Below are 21,707 nucleotides of genomic sequence, written 5' to 3' on the forward strand. Positions count from 1 at the left end.
CAATAAAACAGAGAACTTCAGAGTGTTGTGAGAAAGGCAAGGCATGTTTATTTTTGCAGCACAATTTAAACACTGGAGCAATTTAGAGCGCTTTACAGAGGGAAGCAGAGTTGGATTGATAAAATAAAATCATAGACTTTATTAACCGTGGAATAATTAATAAAAAAAACAGTAAGGTGGGAACAGCTAGAGACATATACAGGGAATCCTCCAGAGGCCAGACTGTGTCCTTTAAGGTAGACCTTAGTGGTCCACATGGTTATAAAGCATGTATCCTTAATAGACGGGATCCTTTGAAGCATGTATCCTCTGAATTGAGATTTTGTTGTATTGAAAAGTCAGTGCTGTTGGACTCAATATCAGCTCTAACAGAATGAGTCTTGTCCAATCAGATGACTTGATCAGAATAAATATAACTATTGTGTTACTGTTGGTGTGTTGTCTACCATTTAATGTGCTTTTTTAAAAATTTTAAAATATAAACCTTCTTCCTTAAATTCAGTGGAATTTATCAGTGACAAACTTTTTCTTAGATTAAGGGATTTTTGTTGTCATCCCCTCTGTAAGCTGAAAAAAGGGAACAAAAAAACAAAACAACAACATAATGTTCGTGTTTTTAAAACTTATTTTGTCTCAAAACTTAATTTCTTATCCATAAAACTTTTTCTTCCTCCTGTATCCCTGGTTTCTTCGCTGTCTTCTGCGTGGTGGTTGTCCTGGGCTGTAGCTTGACTTGGCTCTTTTGTACACACTTCGGAGTCTGACTTTTTTCATAACCTCAGGGTAAGCCTTTGCATATTTGACCAAGCAATCCTTTAAATAGAAAGAAATGTATATTTTTAGAACGATTTTTCATTCCTCATTTGTGGTTGACAGGTTTCTAGACAAAAACATCTTGGCTAGTTTTCCTTTAGCAAAAAATGGATGGAGTCAAGTTTTCTACACACTTTGAGCAGTATAATGCAGTCCAACTGTTCCCACATATCAAACTACTGAAAGCATAAAAAGGTGGAAAGTGTTCACATACAGCCCTAGTTCGGTACAATGTGCAGGACAATAACCTATAAATTGAGAAGGAAGGCTGTCCACGCACGGAAATCTGCAAACTCCAATCCAACAAAATATTTGTCAGACAAAAAAATCAGATAGAATCATCTACAACAGAATATCAGAAGAAATGAAGTTAAAAATGACATTTCATTGTGTAGAAAATATACACAAGCTGTATTCACATGTGCAATCAACACCTGAAAATGTGTTGAAATGTTTGGGGTGAAGTGCATGTGTGAACACATCAAACGTTACAGATCCTGCTCACTCTATTGCAAAGTATTTCGCTTACTATTCCTTGCTGCGTGCCCACATGGGCTCACTCTGACTTCTTGCAGAGATTCTGGGGGGAAAATCCAGCCTTTTTATCTTGTGACTGGTACAACATTTGGGGAACTTTTTGGACGGTTGTGCTTATGTTTTTTCAAAGATCAATGTCTTTAAATGACAAAGATCATACTAAAGGAGAACCACATTCCATGTTTTGCGTGAACGCGCAGAATGACCGCGTTCATATTTTGGTGAACTGAACAGGAACTTGAACGTTGTTCACTCTGGAGGCAGAGAACGACTGCTCCCTTTCCTGGAGGATCCGAGAGGCATCGAATTAACTGACAGTAAGTGAGTGCTGTGTTTATTGTAGCAGAAGTCAGGTTTGCGGCACCCGACAGGCATTCTGCATGGCTTGTGGGTCTAGTGGCCAAAATTCAGCAGACAGGTTTTAAAGTTAGATGTGTGTTTCTAAGTTTTCATAGTTGTAGATTTTCTAGGCTTTTACACTTAATACCTGTCTATAATGCTATAGTAGAATTAGTACAGTCGTACAGTAATTCATGTAGTTTAGTAAATGTCAGGGATTAAGGGCCAGAGACTGAAGTATAGGAGGCTCTACTGAAAAAGACTACCTGGTTCCTTTTTCTGTGTGCACTTGCACAACACCCACCAAATTGTAAAGATGTATGTAGTCTGTATACTATGCATTGATAGAGCAGGTTGGGCATATTTTTTTCTGAGAGACTTGCACTAATTGGTATAATATATACTGACTGTAGCTTCCTGTAGAGAGGGAGGACATCTGAGGATGGATGAAATATTTAGGCTTTGATGAAGACACCTTGTGAACTGCAAATCTTGCATTAATGACACTAGGAGCTCACAGATTTCAGTGTGTGGACAGTCTCTTATGTTTCTTTGCAGTACCTTGTTGGCCGTCAGTGGGTCCTGTGGGGAAGATGACCTTTTCTCCTTCTGGAGGCCAGCGACCAAATAGACAGTGTAGCTTACATCGTTCTCCAGCAGCCATTTAAAGGTTTGACCTTTATACTGGCCAAACTGAAGCGCAACTTTGCTCAGAAGAAGCCACTCATTACAGGGGTCCCCACCCTCTGAGAGAACACAAGCTTTCGCCTCAGCCATCACCTCCTCTGGCTTCTTCTTCACCAAAGGAACTCCCTTCTGAGCAGCCTGTAAGGGACGACATGGCGCATGTTTCAGAGCCTCCTCTGAGGGCTTCAGCTCCAGCTCTCCCTTCGACGTCCTTCGGAGGGTGGGGTCACCTTTCTGTGGTAGATGAACAGAGTGAAAACACATACAAACATGTGACGTGAGTACCTTTTAGTACAACCAGCCTCATGTATCAGAGAATATTTTCATTTCATAGAGTGAGATTGAACTTACGTCCACACAGACTTTGGTCTTTGACTCTAGAGAGAAAGAAAAGAGAGGTGATGAAAAGCTTCCTTCAGACAGTTGATCTCAACACATGGCTTTTTAGTGGGACAAAGACCCATCAATATCAAGACCTCTGAGCTGCTGTTTTGGCTTTTCTGGACGTTTGACCAATCAAAGTTTGAAAAATAACTACCAGTGTTTAAAAGCAATCATGTGTCTTTTGTGAACAAAAAGAGATTATTCAACCTCGCTGTAGTCTCAATCTCTTATTCTTATCCAGAGAGCTAATCTTAGATATCATTTCTGATGAACCCTAAAAAAGAAGTGAAACTCCATGTTGGAGCTAAGAGAGAACTAAAGGATATGTTTTTGTACTTGCAATTAAGGAGAGATGATGCCAAAGCATCAAAAGATAATAATGTGTAAAAAAGTAGAGACAAGAAGAATAAAATATACAGGAGGGAGGACAAGAAGGAAGAATAGTTGCAGGTTCTGTTGTTTCAGATGGGCAGCACACACTTTTCACATTGTCATTTCATACACTTCTACCATTACTTAAAATCAGGGACAATTTTAGGATCAGATCTTTAGAGGGGCTCAATCCCTAAAGAATTTGAAAATATCAAGTAATTATTTTATTAAATGGAGAGTTACTTGCAGGTGGTCCAACCTACCACTAATCCACTTATTCACAAAACAACAAGAAATATTTTCCTGCTATTTCTACTAGATTGTTGTTATCAGCAATAATACTGAATAATCTGAGTTTTACATAGCAAAATGTTTTGAAGAAAGATGGCGTATGCAGTTCTTTCATAGGTATTGAACTTGTACATGATGAACTATTATTAGGCTATTACATGTAGTCGTAAAGTTGTCATCTCATTGTGTCACTAGCCGTTGTAAAATCCACACAGGTCTAAGCTCTGCTTATCAATATTAAACAGGGTTCTGAATAAGGGCAGGCTAATTATGAACAACTTGTAATATATATTCTCTAACGTTATAGTGGTTTGCTGCCCTGTTGAATACCTCAGCTGCTCACTGCTACCTGTCGTGAGTATTAAAGAAAATTGAAGATAAAAGGAAAAACAATATTGTTTTATCTAATGTACAAGCTTTGTCTCATCCCCTTCAAACTGTAGCTGCAGCGCAACACACACTGAAGCCCATTTAGACCTATCTCATTATTATGAGTTAATATCTCATTATTATGAGTTAGTATCTCATTATTATGACTTAGTATCTCATTATTATGAGTTAGTATCTCATTACTATGTGTAAGTATTTCCTTATTATGAGTTAGTATCTCATTATTATGAGTTAGTATCTCATTATTATAACTTAACTTTTTTTTTCTTTTTTTTAACTTTTCCTAAAAAAATATTTTTTTCTTTTTAATTTTCAATTTTTTTTAAACTGGCGGAAACGGGATTCCATACATAAGTTACCTAAATGCAAAAAGAAAAAAAAATTGCACCTCTTACTACAGCGGCCCCAACTTAAAGCCACTTCCCACGGCTCTGGTTGTGGTTACAGTATGAAGAGCCGGTTAGGTACAGCATCATTGTTTACTCACCCAGTGTCTTCGCCTCCTCGTTCCGGTCCATCTGTCTCAGTATTTGGAGAGCTACCTGAAGAGCTTTTGGTTCCGTGAAGGTTGAAACCATGACGTCTGCGATATCCCATCGTCTCTTGCCCTCCACAGCGCTGAGGCTGACCCGCGGATCTTCTCTGCGATCTCTCAGCTGGTTACAAAATGTAAGAAAATCCTCCTTACTCAGATCATTCAGCATCCTCACTATATCCCGTTTGATCGTCGAGGAGGACATTTTTCAATCCCTTTTTTACTTTCCTTCACAGCAACAATCCGACAGTTCAGCAGTGGGACTCACTCTGGTGCAAACAACCATAGACATAAGCAAAAAACATTCAAATTGGCGCCAGGTAGTGAACACAAGTGACCTCTGAACAACCAATCAGGACACTCCGTCAAATGACGTCATATGAGTACGGTGGCCCTGAAGGCCAATAGTAATACATATTTTAAAAGCGCAAAATATATTCAGAACAAAAAAAAAATTGGACAGAACAAAAATAAGTTTCACATTAAAAAAATTGCACACAACAAAAATCAATTTCACATAACAAAAATTGCACATAACAAAAATACATTTCACATAAAAATACATTTCACATAAAAATACATTTCACATAAAAATACATTTCACATAAAAATACATTTCACAGAACAAAAATAAATCTCACATAAAAATAAATTTCACAGAACAAAAATACATTTCACAGAACAAAAATAAATTGCACAGAACAAAAATACATTTCACAGAACACCAATCAGTTGCAAAGAACAAAAAATGAATTTCACAAAAAAAAAAAAAATTGCACATAACAAAAATAAATTTCACATAAAAATGCTTTTCACATAAAATTAAATTTCACATAAAAATACATTTCACATAAAATTAAATTTCGCAGAACACCAATAAATTGCATAGAACAAAAATAAATCTCACATAAAAATAAATTGCACAGAACAAAAATACATTTCACAGATAACACTAAATGTATGTCCCTTGTTGAAGTATTGCGCTTTCAACTCAAGGGGGAAGTAGGACATGACAAAGTGAGGGATACTGTTCTGAATCCACTCGGTCAGCACACAAGCGTTTTCATTTCTAGAATTCAATATTTTAAAGACTCGTGACACAACAGTAGCTATCTAGCAACAGTTAGCTATCTAGCATGCCAACCTATTGATAAACTTTGTGTCTCATAGGCAATAATTTAACATTTTCACTTAAGGGCAACGGTGTGTAGGCTAGTCTTTAAATGTTGAATCTATTGAAGCAGAACCCTCTTTGAAAGGTTGAGGATAAAACTGACTCGGCCTACTTATGGAGCTTGTTTCTTTTATCACTTAAATCATTGGCTGGATCAATAAATGGTTCAGACTGCCTATAGTAGAAGATTGGATGCCTTAATGATTCAAAGTTTCCCAGCCCATAGATGATTTGATTCCAGGTATCACTGCTTCATACTATGGTGGCCCTGAAGGACAAAACAAATTTACAAAAGATGAAACACTTTTACAAAGTTGGAGACAAATTTACATTTTGGAAAACATTTTTACATTTTATAAAACAAAATTACATCAGCAAACACTTTTACCAAGGCCAAACAAATTTACATTTAAGAAAACAAATTTACAAAAGATGAAACACTTTACAAAATTGGAGACAATTTTAGAAACAATGGAACACTTTTATCTTTGAGTCTGACTCCTTTTAGCCTGACTCCGTTTAGCCTGAGGCTCTGTGGTCTGAGGCCGTTTCATCTGAATTCTGACACATGATGAAGGTTTTGTGGAGATGTGATGGAGCTTTTCTGGAGACGTGATGCTTTTTCATCTGAGGTCTGACAACTCGCTCTGAGACCTGAGGATGTCCTAATATGTAAACCATGTCCATCTCCATTTGGTTTCTCTCCATCAAAACAAACTAAATGACCCCCCTCCATAAACTTCAGCTGGTCCAAAACTCTGCAGCCCGCATCATTCAAAATCCTCCAGTACACATTTAAGGTTATTGGCCACGGTTACATGATGTTTTTTAATTCAGAATTAATTATTCAGAATTAAATAATTCAGAATTAAAGTATTCTCCTTCGTGTTCACATGGAAATAGTCATTCCAAATTGAGGTTTACATGAAAACATGTTTAATCGTCTTTATTTAATTCTGCTTAAGGTCTGGGGGTTGGGAAGGGTTCTGATTGGACAGGGGTGGGCGTCACGTATTTACGTCTACCGGAAGAAAACAGACTCCAGTTCCTGCTTCTTTTATTTTCAATTACAACATGGAAGACCACACAATAAGTACAACTTTTGCTTTGATTTTGATTATGGTTTTGAATAAGCAGCTCGACACAAACATACTGCTTCACTTTCGTCAGCTGAGGAGGAGAAGAGAGATAGAGGACCGGAGAAGGGAGGCAGAAGACCGTACTTTGGCGAATCAAAGCCGGTTAGTGCAACAGCTGCTCTACCTCAACCTGGAATATGTGCCCGCCAGCGCGGAATATGTGCGTCATCGCAAGAGGACAAGGGAACGAGCATGGGCAGAACGACCGGAATTAATTTAAAGCGGAATGAACGTATACATGATCGAGGAATTATTCAATTCTGATTTAAAATCAGAATAAACCAGACACTTACTTCGGATTTAAGTTTAATTCAGAATGGTCATTTTCATTCGGAATTAGGTGTTTACATGGTCATTTTAAATCTTTTTAAAGAGGATTTAATCTTAATTCTGAATTAAAGAGGAATTAAAAGTCTCATGTAAACGTAGCCAGTGTTTAGAAAGGCGCTTCTAAATAAAATGTATTATTATATTATTATTATTACTCGATCACTTCTGGATCACATCCGGTATTTGGTACATTCCCTTTTTGTAAAAATGAAATGTTAATTTGTTTCAGAAATGGTAAGTGTTTCAGCTTTTGTACATTTGTTTTCTTAAATGTAAATTTGTTTTAGCCTTATTAAAAGTGTTTTGCTGATGTAATTTTGTTTTCTTAAATGTAAGAATTTTTTCCAAAATGTAAATTTGTCTCCAACTTTGTAAAAGTGTTTCATCTTTTGTAAAAAAATTTTTTTTTTTTTAAGTTATATTTTTTGGCCCTCAGGGCCATAAATTACTCCTACAGGGCTGATTGTGAAATTTTCTACAGCACCTGAAGGCACCACATTGTAGTCCCCCCCCCCCCCCCCCCCCCCCCCACACACACACACACACACACACACACACACTGCGCCTGGGGTTTGTCTACTAGATAAAAAAGGAGTGTAGATTGTATTCGTGGCTCCGTCTCTGGGCTGATCCGGAAAAAAAACACATTTGATTTGACCATCCTCACGGCGGGTGAGATTTTTTTGAGAAATGGCTCCCAAAACCATCAAAGGTGCTTTGGGAATAATGCTGGAGGATCTGTCAGAACAGAACTTTGAGAAGTTCTGCAGCCAGCTGCTGGATCGTAGGGAGGAGCCGAGAGTCCGACGCAGGCAAGTGGAGGGAAAAAACTTCCTCGACATTGCAAATGTCCTGGTGTCTGTCTTCACTGAGGACAGAGCTCATGTGGTGGCCGTGGAGTTGCTGAAAGGCATTACCTGCGTGGAAGAAGCTGTGGAACTCGGTTAGTAGGAGATCTTACTACTTCAAAGTTTTGATGCAGGAGCTCAGACGTGGGGTGAGGTTTTGGGTCTCAGAATATGAATCCTTTTTCGTGCTGCTTGCAGAGAATAAATAATGACTATTACAGCGTTTGACCCCATAAAGCGTGTTAATTAATTTGAGTGTTTATACATATGAAGTTAAAATCACGGGTAAACTCTTTTGAACGAGCCCGCTGCTGATTTTACTTTCACTTTCGCAGTGTTCAAAGATCGTCTCTAACACAGATGAATCATTCTGCTTCCTGTAGTCCTGCAGCCTGTTGCACCAGCTGGGTGTCTAAGCTCAAACGTGGCCTAGTTTGAAAGTAATTTCTCATTTAGGATGGAGTTTACTCTCTACTAACGTTTTGGACGTTGCACTAGCTGAGATAGTTTCAACGTCAGCCTAAGTTACAACTTAATTCTTACACTTGGCTCCTAGTAGGTGTAATGGTGTAATCTAAAGTTGGGATGAATTGGAGGATGAGGAGATACAGAGGGTCCTCAGGAGATCAGGTCTGCTGAGTCAGTGAGCTCTTTTAAATCCGTTCTTGAAACATACTTTTATCACAGAGCCTTCCCGGATTTTATCTGAATTTTATTTGACTTTATTTTATTTTAACCGTCTTAAGAAATATATTTTGAAATAATTTTATTCCTTTATAGTTCTTTTAGGGGAATTTTATGTCTTTTAAAATATGTTTTATTTCTTTATCTTGACTTGTGTGTTTTTATGATCTGTCTGTTTTATTTTGCTGCCCATGTAAAGCACTTTGTGGTTTTGAAAGGTGCTCTACAAATAAAATTATTATTATTATTATTATTATTATTATTATTATTATTATTATTATTATTATTATTATTCTCACAGCTAGATTACTTCAGCAACGTGTTATCCGCAAGAGATTACATCCTAGACCAAGATTTGAACTCTAGAATATTAACATATGTTGTAGTTCAGTGTTTTTCAACCTTTTTTGAGCCAAGGCACATTTCATACATTAAAAAAATCCGGAGTCACACCACCAACCAAAGGTTTTACGAAATGACACATTTAGTCTCTCAATATATATGAATCTATTTATCTGAGAGAGGGACTTTGGCTACTTTTTTAAATGCGTCAGGGCGAAGCATCTCATTTATAATGGCTTTTCCAAGTAGTATTAATGTCTCTGCCACAGTGTGTGGCTTTTTTGATTTGGCTACGAGTTCAGCTCCTAAATAGCTCGCTGTGAGAGCTCTTGCAGACACTGTTGTAGTTTTTCTCATATAAGTTGCCTTTTTAACCGCCCATATTACGCTCTTCGTTCGGGTTAGAATTTTGTCCAGGGCCCAGTTTGGAGTTTTCATTTTTCCTTTTTGAATATTTATCCATCGCTGTTGTACGCCTACATCTTGTCACATACATCTCTCTTACGCATCATTAATTCTATTGTCTTAAATTAACAAGGTCATTAGTGTGCTTTATTGCCACCCAGTGGGTGGGTAGCGCAGGTCAGTACATGGACAAGTATTTAATTACTCAGCCAGTCACTACACTGCAGGCACAGACACACTACATGGCAAATTATTTTCAGTATATGAATAATACTTTTTTGGACTAATTAAGTGAAATTTGATAATGTCCCACGGCACACCTGACGATCTGTCACGGCAGTGACAGTGTGCCACGGCACAGTGGTTGAAAATCACTGTTGTAGTTGATAATTTTACCACTCAATGTCACTGTTATTATACACACACCGTAGATTAAGGATTTAGGCTATAGTTATCACCTTACTATGACACTTTATGAAGATTGACATACCTTTTGTTGCTGTTCTGCGACAGTAACGTAAGTAAGTTTCAGCTGTTGGTCAGTTCCCAGTACATTAGGCACGAAAGATAACAATGCATCAAAATTTGTGCTTTCCTCTGATTGGCTGCTGGAAGTGTCAACGTCATATCTGCGACAATGTTTTGGTCAGTTTGGACGTTACGGTCTACTAGTTAAGATGAACCTGACGTCTCTGTGGTGAAACCAAACAACGACACAACTTAAGTTACAAACTAACTAGTTTCAACGTGTGGTTTAGTGAGGACTTTACACTCTAACTTAGGACACAACTTACACACAGCTGGTGCAACATGCTGCAGGGGTCGGCAACTAAGTTTGGCCTGGGGGCCAAATTTTTTTCTAACCAACTCATTGGTGGGGCCAAAATTACATCTTCATCAGGCAGTACTTTTTCAGGTCTGTCTCTTGAACTTTTTTCTCATCTCTAGCTGTGAGACTAATGGAAGCCCTCAGTGGGAATGCATCCATAGATTTAATTTACTCTTTTGTTTTAACTGCTGTGATGCATGAAAAATCAGATCCTTTACATTGTGTACACTGTACCTTTTTTTCTTAGTTCAATTTGGGCTTTTACAACACTGGGGAGACGAGTCAGATCATATGATGTTAGGATCTTGAGATTACAACTGAAATAATCTTAGAATGAGATGATAAAGTGCTAAATGCAATCTATGGGTACGTGTCTGCTTCGGGCTTCCATACTTAGAAGTGAAGAGCTGCAGTCCCTTTATTATTCAGAGTGCAGGCTGTTTGCAGTCTTAAACCCTCCTTTTATGTTGCGGGTCAAATGGACCCTTTTTAAAGTCTATTTTAGGTAATATGCGCCTTCCAAACCAGCTAAATGCAGCATAAAAATCTGGGCAGCATGTGACAGAAGAGGTGTCATGTTAATTTATCAACATCACATCATTAAAAAAAAAATTTCAAAATGTAAAATAAAATAAAGTCTAAGTCATGTAAAACTATTGTATTTATATTTAGGGCTTTCCAAAATACATACTCTTTAACTTTTTTCTCATCTATAGAAAGTTAATTATTTAAAACCAATGAATTTGCTACAGGCTGTTATTACTGTTTTGGCTCCACTCTGTCAGCCTGATTAAACAGACAGTAATAAAGCTGCTGTCTTTGATCACTTAATCACGCACTGTCTTTTAAGACTTAATGGTTAAATAATTGCCATTTTAATAATACACATTTCAGCTGGAGCTTATTGATTTTCAAACAAGCTCCCTGATCAGCGATGCGCTCAGTGCGCAATCTGTGGAGGATTTTTGGATCGCATGCTCCGAGGAGTACAGGTGGATTAAGAGACTCGCCTTTTATGTGCTCACGATGTTTCCCTCTATGCTTGTGAGTCGAGCTTTTCTTCAATGAATGCCATCAAGGTTTCAATTTCAGGTGCGCAGCTGCATATGTCCCAATTTCCCACCGCAAGCCTGTGCGTGTCCAAAGTCAAGCAGAACTTGCTGCTTTTGTTTGATTTCATTTTATTTATTTGATCTTTGAGCCAAGCTTGTTATTTTGTAATTCAATGAAAGACATTTTGCATTTTGTCAGTTGCAGTGTCACAGAAAGCGAGTTTTATTTTTTCCTCCTTTTTCTCAGAGCGCGCATGAGCCAATAAAGTTTAAGTCAGTGTGCATCTGAAGTGAAGCAGATGCTACTTTAATAAATGTTCTGAAATTTGTGTGGAATTGTTGTTTTTGTGATATCAAATATACATTTTTTCAACTCAGTTTTTAATCAAATGGATCATAATCATCTGGAGGGCCAGGTATTATTGGGGGCGTCTAATCCGAGGAGGGTGCTTTCACTGCCCCCCCTCCAAAAACAAGTATCACATGTGCAAGCAAAAAAAAAAACTGCACTTAATATCACAAATTACATGTTTTGTTCACAGAAAGAAACTAAACCCCATTTCTATTTGAGTTAAGTTTCTTTCTTTACCAGAATCTAACTCTGTGTCCTTTTGTTCCTGCAGAGAAAGTAATCGCTGGACTATCCTCACCACCTAGACCCAGTGACGGTGAGTTGTTTCCTGACTCCTGTTTCCTGCTCTGTAAAAACTGTTTGCCCAATACCAATCCACTCCTATTTGTTTCAGCTACACAACCCTCAGCCGGAGCAACTGGTGGTACCATGGCAGAGGGTAAGGTCAATTCAATGGAGGAAACAGTAGCATCAGATTGTTTAAAGTTAAAATTGAAAGTTTGATATTTGAGAAAGCTTTGCTTAGCTTATCATAAAGACTAGAAGAAAGGGGGAATATCCAGTTCTCAGTTGCCTTTACAAAGAATGCACGTCTGTGTTGGCTTAAGTTTTCAGACTATGCCTGCTGTTTTCAGTAACCTATGGTTGTATCTGCTCCAAGTTGCTTTATGTTAATACAACCTATACAAGCAGTCATTGATTAAGTATTTTTCTCTTCTCTTAGACAAGCATTTCGTGGACAAACATAAACTCGAGCTGATCGACAGAGTGAGCAACACTGCACCCATTCTGGATGAGCTCCTCGAACAAGGTGTCATCACACATGAGAAATATGCTGATATCAGAGCTCTGCCCACCTGTCAAGGGAAGATGAGAGAGCTCTACTCTGGCTGCCTGAGAGCTGGAAAAGAGAGCAAAGATGTCTTCTACCAGATCCTCAAGAAACATGAGGCATATCTCATAAGGGACCTGGAGAACAACAGCTAGATTTAGAGATGAAATCCTTTTTAGACCAAACAAAATCCTTCTTGAAAAAAGTGAATTCATATTGATTTTAATTCTGTATCTGTGTGGGTTTCACTTTTTACCACCGTACATTAATGTTAAATCCAGAAGTGTTTCTTTTTATGCAATAATTTAATGAGATTTGATTTAAATCAAAATAAAACCCAATTTATCAAATTTTGATTATCATGCAAAAAAACACGAATGAGGATTCCACCAAAGTTTGAACTTTATTATAATAAATGAAATGCTACTCTGTTATTAATCCAAATTATTCATGTAAATTCAAGACAACATCTTCATTTCTCAGGTTTTTAAAATCTCGTCTTATACTGTTTTACTCTGTAAGAATCAGTTAACATTTGGGAAGTCTTTAAACAACCTTTTTCCTTTGAGATTTGTATTTTTCTTCAATAAATTCCTCTGAATTCGTTGTGTGGTTCTGACATCTTGAGTCTTGTTAAACATATTCAAAGTTCTTAATTAAAGTAGACCGTAATCTTTGAGTATCAGGGGTTTGAAAGGAGGTGCTTTGTATTTTCTTCGCCCCTGCCCCTTAAGTACTGATTATTCTTTTGTTAAGTCCTAAATGTGATCAGATGCACAGTGCATGTGATTATAGGTCCATGTCATAAAAATCTCACTCTAGCCAGACACTCAAAGTTGTCAACCCTGATTTAGCTATGTAGCATGTTATATCCAAACTTTTTGATGGGGGGGGTTCTTCTATAACGGCAATTTCGAAGATATTGAGATTACGAGTCTTCCAATGAGAGGCACAGTGGACTTGATTGACAGGCGGGAACCCTGTTGCTGTTGGCTAGGAGGCTCAAAGCCCTCCTCTTTACATCACACTGGCTCTACAGCAGCAAAATGGCTGCCACCCACGATTAGCCTCAAAACAGCGCTTGTGTGTGATGAGCTGAGATTGAAAAGTGTTTGATGTGAGTTTTAAACACAAAATACTGAACATAAAATCATTAATTCAATATAACAGAGGATGGTTTATGTCAGATTCACTGTCTAATGAAATAGATTAATAGAGTCTAATATCAAATAGAATATATATTAATGATCAGTTATTTCTCCTGTTAGTTTCCCCATTTGTTCTTGTTTTCTTCATGAAGAGAAGTCTGACAGTAAAGTTTGTCTGTTAGTAAAAACACTTAGGTTAATAAAGTTTCATACGAGGCTGATCATTAATGAGCATAGGGTTTGAAAAGAGTTGCATGGTTTCTATTTTCCCTTGAAGTAATAAATAATTTAATAATGAGGCATTTTACTGATGAATCGATCTGCGATGCTTCAGGACAGAATAAACAGAGAGCAGATTCTCTTCATGTGCAGGTGTGTGTTAAACAGGTGTGTGTTAAACAGGTGTGTGTTAAACAGGTGTGTGTTCAACAGGTAAACACAGAGACAGAGCTCTGTCACTGTTTATATTGATCAGAGTTATTATAGTGAACATGTGTGCAGACACAAACAGCTGTTAAAGCCGTCATCACAAACCAACATCGCTTCACGTGACGCTCCGGAGGAGAGGACGTGTCATTTCTCTAAATACAAATCTCCTCTCTCCTCTCTCCTCTCTCCTCTCTCCTCTCTCCTCTCTCCTCTCTCCTCTCTCCTCTCTCCTCTCTCCTCTCTCCTCTCTCCTCTCGTTTCATTGCCTCGCATCTCTGGTGGGCGGGACTAAGACGCGAGGAAGAGACACACACGGGTTCATTGTATGCGTGGCGTCATCTCTCTGGGCTGACTCGGAAACAAGCTCATTAGACCATCCACACGGCGGGTAAGATCTTTGAGAAATGGCTTCCAAAACCATCAAGGAAGCTTTGGCTGACATGCTGGAGGATCTGTCAAAACAGAACTTTGTGAAGTTCTGCAGCAAGCTGCTGGATCGCAGAGAGGAGCCGAGAGTCCTGCGAGGGCAGGTGGAAGGAAAGAACTTCCTCGACATTGCAGATGTCCTGGTGTCTGTCTTTACTGAAGCTGGAGCTTCTGTGGTGGCCGTGGAGTTGTTGAACAAAATTAAATGCACTGATGAAGCTGCCAAACTCGGTAAGTAGGAGATCTTACTACTTAAAAATGTTGATACAAAGAAGGGGTTCAGACGTGAGGTGAGGTTTTAGGTCTCAGCCCCGTTCGATCTGCTTACAGAAAATAAATAGTGACTATTGCAGCGTTTGACCCAAAAAGAGTTTTAATTAATTTGAGTGTTTCCATTATTCCATTATCTTGAGTGCTTAAATCCCGTTTGGGGTCGTGGGGGGCCGCTGGAGTCTATCTCAGCTGTGATCGGGCGCCAGGCAGGGTACACCCTGGACAGGTCGCCAGCCTATCACAGGGCAAACACGGAGAGCACACACTCACACCTAGGGCAATTTAGAATGACCAATCAACCTTGTGAGCATGTTTTTGGACTGTGGGATGAAGCCAGAGTACCCGGAGAGAAACCATGCATGCACAGGGAGAACATGCAAACCCCACACAGAAACGCACCTGCCCGAGCGCGATACCCACTCCAAAAATCTTGTTCCCAACCACCCAAAGTTAGGACTGTAGCTTCATCTAAAACTAGTTTTAGGCGTTCAAAGTACTAGCGTGGGCGCTTTTATGAGGAGGAAGGATACGGTGAATGTTGTGACAGCCAGCACAGAAACTAACGTTATGACCGTAACATGCAGAGCTTCACGGTTCACCTCACTGACAAACAGACACGAACAATAATTGAACTGAAGAGAGTGAATTTAGTTTACAAACAACGTCAGTAAGACAGAACTTTTTACTTGTTCTCATTACTTTCACTTTTGTAGGTCTACTTCCGGTTTAGAGCTGTTTCGAAGTTTGGAAAAATACTGTTTTCAACTTACACTAAGATAATGACATACATGTTCGTAAGAAGTTATCGTTAATGTTATACAATTTCAAAATAGGGAAAGATAGTGTGTGTGTGTGTGTGTGTGTGTGTGTGTGTGTGTGTGTGTGTATGTGTATGTATGTGTGTGTGTGTGTGTGCGCGCGCGCGCGTGCGTGTGCGTTCGTGAGAGAGAGCAAAAGAAATGTTGTGTTAGCCAAAATTAACATTCACGATAAGAGATCTATAGCCATTTAGTATGTTTAGTGTCACGTGACAATAATGTTTGAAGTTTATGAAACTAACTATGAACAAAGTTTAGCCTGAAAGTAGCGCTCGATTAACAACACGTTATATAAATACGTTAATGATGTAAAACCCACAAAGTTATTTTCTACTAAAACGAAGAGTCTGAAATAAATATCCTAAATGTAAGTTGTATCAGTGAGAGTATTGCCTTGTGAATGTGAAGTCTGTAAAAATGAGTCAGACAGGATATAAAAGCAGAAGCTGTCAGAGCAGATTGAACACTTACTAAAACATTGTTCCAAAGCTTAAACTAACCCTAACCTGACATTATAATTACAGCTTCAAACTCTTTTTCCACTTGCTCATTGATACTGTGAATATCATGTGATATCATGAAAAAACAACTTTTATTAGTAATTTGCACATGTACGTGGGTGTCTGGAGTATTAACTCACTCTCAAAATGTGAAATAAGCCCCTTCATCACAAGGTGAGTTTTTTATTATTATACCTGCCTCCTCACCTGGCATCTCCACCGTCACCATCAGAGCCAAACCTTCAGGGATACCCTAAAGCAGGGGTGTCAAAAATACGACCCGTGGGCCAAAACCGGGCCGTCAGAGGTTCCAATCCGGCTTGCGGGATGACTTCGTAAATTGAAAAATTGCAGATAAGACATTTACTTCAATTTTTCAATAAAAGTAACAGCTATTTCAAATTTGTCCTCTAGGGGGTTCATACAATCAAACGGCTGACGAAGTGCACCTGAACGGAACTCCAGGACATTTTTTCTATGAGGGGGGAAAAAGAATATTTACAGTTTTGCATAATCTTGTTGAATTTCATAGACTTTTTAGAGCACTTCATGATCCAATCAACACTAAAGCTTACATTTATGTAGAAGCGGTGGATCCACTATTTTCGAAATAAGACTCATATCGTACATGTGCTTACCATACATGTGGGTGCGTCATAGGTGCGCTCCTTCACTACTAACACTAGCACTACTGTGTCAGGTGACTGGGAAACCTGTGTGCTGCAGGTGGAGTCAGTGATAAAAAATATCATATTCGTCACAACTATGAGGCTCATCATGGCGAAAAATACAACAGCTGTTTATATAAAAAGATAGTTCATTAAATGTGAACATTTTTAGAATGTACTTTGTACTTTTTTTGCGCTAAAACAAAGGGAAAAATTTGGAGCTGTCATTATTTATAAGTTATTATGTAATGATTTTACTGGTCCGACCCACTTGAGATCAACTTGGGCTGAATGTGGCCCCTGAACTGAAATGAGTTTGACACCCCTGCCCTAAAGCGTCTCATGGATTTACTCTACTGAGAAGGATTAGCCGAGCTGGATGCTGAGTTTTTAGTAGGCTTTTTTTGTCTGTAATGTTGGACAGTTCAGCCGGTGATATTCTTCAGGCCGTATAAAACAACTGTCAAACAGAAGCTATGAAGATCTGCTGAATAACTTAGGGAGCGCCGTTTGTAAAGTTGTGCACACCGAAAATAACAGCAACATTTCTCCACATTTAGCTCCAAAACTTCCTAAAAATGTAGAGTGAATTTTTAAAAGTCACTTTTTTATCACATTTAGAGGAATATTTGTGATCTTCTTCACATGTAATTTTGTTGTGAAAATAATATTAAATAAAAATCATTGTTAAATCCAAATGCTAAATATAAATCTAAATGTTAAATATAAATATAAATGTTAAATATAAATATAAATATTAAATATAAATATAAATGTTAAAGGTTGCTCCGCGATCCGTAATATATAGCTGATTTGCAAATTCACAATGCCGCCTAGCGGAAATACCAAAATAAAAACTTCATAAAGCAATACAGACTTAGAAATAACAACTTAGCTTGTCCGTACCTTAGACTGGGTCAGTTCTGTCTCTTAGCATTGTGAAATCTCGGTCATGAACGAAGGTGTATGGAAAAGTAGACCAATATGGTTATCTGTATTTGGTGTCTTTTCCACCGAACATTTGGCCGATGATATCTCAATAAGCCGGACTAACTTGTGTGTGAATTCAGATTTTAAATCTGACTCCGGTTCTAACATATAAGGTAGAAGCAGCCATGTTTTTACCCATGCTTATGGAAAATAAGGAGTATTAAAAGGTAGATCTGTATCCATTCACTTACTTCCATAACAAACGCACAATATGGCAGGAGTCACATCTTTACAGCAGTATGTGATGGTGCTCTTGGAATTTTCGTCCAAAGTGGTCACCAGAATCAACACAACATGGAAGTTCCTCAAATTGTCTTTAAACCAACAAATACATTTCTATTATAAAAAGGAAATGATCAACTTTCTTTTGATGAGATCCAGTCAGGTTCACCAGAGAAGCAGGAGCTTTGACTCTATCACATAATACATGTTTTGTGTACAGATTAATAAAACCCATTTCTATTTAAGTTTCTTTCTTTACCAGAATCTAACTCTGTGTCCTTTTGTTCCTGCAGAGAGAGCAGTTGCTGGACTATCCTCACCACCTGTCTCCAATGACGGTGAGTTGTTTCCTGACTCCTGTTTCCTGCTCTGTAAAAACTGTTTGCCTTATACCAATCCACTCCTATATTTGTTTCAGCTGCAAGACCCTCAGTCGGAGCAACCGGTGGCACAATGCCAGATGGTAAGGTCAATTCAAAGAAGAAACAGTAGCAGCAGATTGTTTAAAGTTAAAATTGAAAGTTTGACATTTGAGAAGTCTTTGCTTAGCTTATCATAAAGACTAGAAGAAAGGGGGAACATTCAGTTCTCAGTTGACTTTACAAAGAATGCACGTCTGTGTTGGCTTAAGTTTTCAGACTATGTTCGCTGTTTTCAGTAACCTATGGTTGTATACGCTCCAGGGTGCTTTATGTTTGTTCTAACTACAAGCAGTCATTGATTAAGTGTGTTTCCCTTCTCATAGACGAGTATACCTCGGACCTAAAATAAAATCTTAAAATCAAAATAAAATCGAGCTGATCAAAAGTGAGCAACACTGCACCCATTCCGGACCAGCTCCTCAATGAAGATGACATCGCACAAGAGAAATATGATGAAATCAGAGTACTGCCTACCTGTCAGAAGAAGATGAGAGAGCTCTACTCTGGCTGGCTGAGAGCTGGAAAAGCCAGCAAAGATATCTTCTACCAAATCCTCAAGAAACTTGAGAAATATACCACACAGTGAAACTAATTTACCAAAAGAAGCATATTGATTTTAATTCTGTATCTGTGTGGGTTTCCCGCTTCACTTTTTACCACAGTACATTAATGTTAAATCCAGAAGTGTTTCTTTTTATGCAACAGTTTGATGAGATTTGATTTAAATCAAAATAAAACCGAATTCATCATTTTTTGATAATCATGCAAAAAAAAACATGAATTAGGATTCCATCAAAGTTTGAAGTAATGTAAAATAAATGAAATGCTACTCTGTTATTAATCCAAATTATTTTATGTAAATTAATAAAAATCTTAATTTCTCAGGTTCTTAAAATGTTGTCTTGTAATATTTTACTCAATAAAATTCATATTACATTTGGGAAGTCTTAAAAGGAAAAAACTTTTGTACTTTGAGATCTATATTTTTCTTCAATAAAATCTTCTGATTTCTTTGTGTGGTTCTGACATCTTGAGTCTTTTTAAACAATATTCAAAGCAGTTATTTTGATAGAAATCATGTGTCCATCTTTACCTCCTTTATTTTAGAATGGGCCTACGAATCTTAACGTGCTTGTGTCTGTAACTGTTAAGATGAGTCCATATGCTTACTTGTATAATGATGCAGAGTTGTCGGCAAGAAGGTATTTACTTTTAAATTGATGAAGTTTTGTGCTTCCTCCCCAGAACATTTTCTTCAAAGATTGTCCAGATTTCAAGATGATGTGGAGTTTTATTTTTGGAATTCATGTTAAATCTGAATTCTCTATTGGACCTTCAGTGCTTCACTCCTGAAGGACCTGTGTGTGGCCAGATGCAAGTAGGCTGAAAGTAGAGTTTTATTTTAAAGTGCAAATGTGATGATTTCACACATCAAGACTTTTTACAGGTCTCTGGGCATGGCCTCTCTGAAGACCAACAACTAAAATACTAACTCTATAATCCACAAGGGGTTTTAAACCTCTGTTAGTACACAGATCTTGAAAATGTTACTTCATATTAATTTGCGTAAGAAACAAAATTAATATAAACCTTGTGCCGCTATCAATCAGGTGCTTTATCAACATAAAGTAACTTACTATCAGTCATTCAGTCATGTTACACATTCTGTTTTTGCTGCTTTGGTCTTCCATACTTCCATACAGGTATATAACTTTTCAAAATAAAACATTGATCTTTATAGCCTACTTTAACTTCAGAGGAAATAAAAAATGTTAGTTTAAGAAAGATACCTTCAAAGTAAAATTAACAATAAGCTATTTGGGTCTCTTTCAACTGAAATAAACTTAGAATGAGATGATTAAGTGCTTAATACATTGTATGGGTACGTGTCTGTGTCGGGCTTCCATACAAAGAAGTGAAAAGCTGCAGTCCCTTTATTATTCAGAGTGCAGGCTGTTTGCAGTCTTAAACAAGATAACTCACACCGACTGAATACAGTACTGTTGTCTCCTGCTGTTGCAGTTGTTTTCTGTCTCTCTGTTATTCTGTGAAGCACTTTAGGCTGCATGTTTTTATGTATGAAAGGTGCTATATAAATAAAGTTGAGTTGAGTAGATATTCATTGAAGTTTAGAAATATATGGAGCTTTAAAACGTTTACTGCCCAGTGTTACAGGCACAGACATGTATGAAATATAATGGTTGTCTTCAACATTAGGGTGTGGAACCACGCAAAGTTAGGAATGTAGCTTCATCTAAAACAGGTTTCAGGTGTCCCGAAGTACTAACGAGGCTGCATTTATGAAGACAGATACGCCCAGCACGAATACTTAATGTTCTGACCTACTTGCAGTTTCACGGTTCACCTCAATGACAAACAGAAACGAACAGAGTTTCACAATAATAGCCAAAGTAAGTTTAGAGTCACATGAGATGGTAATTTTTCAAGTTTATAAAGCTAACATCATGAACAAAATGTAGCCGAAAAGTAGCGCTAGAATTAACACTTCATATGAATACTTTAATGATGTAAAACTCACAAAGTCATTTTCTACTAAACCAAGAGTCAGAAATATATATGCTAAATGTAAGTTGTATCAGTGAAAGTAGTTTGCCTTGTGAATGTGAAGTCTGTAAAAATGAGTTTTTAGACCAAACAAAATCTATCTTCAAAAAAGTGAATTCATATTGATTTTAATTCTGTATCTGTGTGGGTTTCACTTTTTACCACCGTACATTAATGTTAAATCCAGAAGTGTTTCTTTTTATGCAATAGTTTGATGAGATTTGATTTAAATCAAAATAAAACCAAATGTATCAAATTTTGATAATCATGCAAAAAAACATGAATTAGGATTCCACCAAAGTTTGAACTTTATTATAATAAATGAAATGCTACTCTGTTATTAATCCATATTCATTTTATGTAAATTAATAAAAAATCTTAATTTCTCAGGTTCTTAAAATCTCGTTTTGTAATATTTTACTCAGTAAAATTCAGTTTACATTTGGGAAGTCTTAAAAGTAAAGTTTTATTTTAAAGTGCAAATGTGATAATTTTACACATCAAGACTTTTTACAGGTCTCTGGCCGTGGCCTCTATGAAGACCAACAACTAAAATACTAACTCTACAATCCACATGGGGTTTTAAACCTCTGTTAGCACACAGATCTTGAAAATGTTTCGATTGCTGACAAATAGGGTGACATCAGCTAAATTGAGCTACTTTTTGGTTAATTGCTTAGGAAACTAAGAAAGGAAATGTATGACACTGAATTGTGTTTTTATAGTTAATAAGGACTGTTTCTAATATTTTTGTGTTGAATTGATGTGATGAAATATAATTGTATAGGTCTCACATTTTTGAGATGATCAGTGTTCAGGTAAAATGGGCCATGAATCAGCTAAAATGAGTCACTGAAGCTATAAGACGAGCCAGATCATATGATGTTAAGATCTTGAGATAACAACTGAAA

At 37.4% G+C, this 21,707-nt stretch overlaps 2 protein-coding genes across 4 annotated transcripts; one reads left to right on the top strand and one right to left on the bottom strand.

Annotated features, from left to right (window-relative positions):
- Positions 1 to 23: 23 nt before the first annotated feature.
- Positions 24 to 17,806, bottom strand: LOC117822965. Of its 2 annotated transcripts, XM_034697951.1 has the most exons (5): positions 17,779 to 17,806; positions 4,301 to 4,469; positions 2,728 to 2,753; positions 2,251 to 2,610; positions 24 to 813 (listed from the first exon to the last, which is right to left on the bottom strand). In XM_034697951.1, exons 1-5 carry the CDS (start codon positions 17,782 to 17,784, stop codon positions 649 to 651), a joined length of 726 nt encoding a protein of 241 aa, XP_034553842.1. In that variant the 5' UTR covers positions 17,785 to 17,806; the 3' UTR covers positions 24 to 648. The 2 variants fall into 2 exon arrangements, with proteins under 2 accessions (XP_034553842.1, XP_034553841.1); XM_034697950.1 differs by lacking the exon at positions 17,779 to 17,806 and having other exon boundaries at positions 4,301 to 4,705.
- On the top strand, positions 7,549 to 21,124 carry pycard (PYD and CARD domain containing). Of its 2 annotated transcripts, XR_004633286.1 has the most exons (5): positions 7,549 to 7,934; positions 11,775 to 11,819; positions 11,898 to 11,942; positions 12,228 to 12,577; positions 20,945 to 21,124. XR_004633286.1 is itself a non-coding variant. In XM_034697952.1 (4 exons), exons 1-4 carry the CDS (start codon positions 7,682 to 7,684, stop codon positions 12,488 to 12,490), a joined length of 606 nt encoding a protein of 201 aa, XP_034553843.1. In that variant the 5' UTR covers positions 7,549 to 7,681; the 3' UTR covers positions 12,491 to 13,013. The 2 variants fall into 2 exon arrangements, 1 of the variants encoding a protein (XP_034553843.1); XM_034697952.1 differs by lacking the exon at positions 20,945 to 21,124 and having other exon boundaries at positions 12,228 to 13,013.
- Positions 21,125 to 21,707: the final 583 nt, after the last annotated feature.

Source organism: Notolabrus celidotus, chromosome 12 (assembly GCF_009762535.1).
Source record: "Notolabrus celidotus isolate fNotCel1 chromosome 12, fNotCel1.pri, whole genome shotgun sequence".
In the NCBI taxonomy this organism is placed as follows: Eukaryota; Metazoa; Chordata; class Actinopteri; order Labriformes; family Labridae; genus Notolabrus; species Notolabrus celidotus.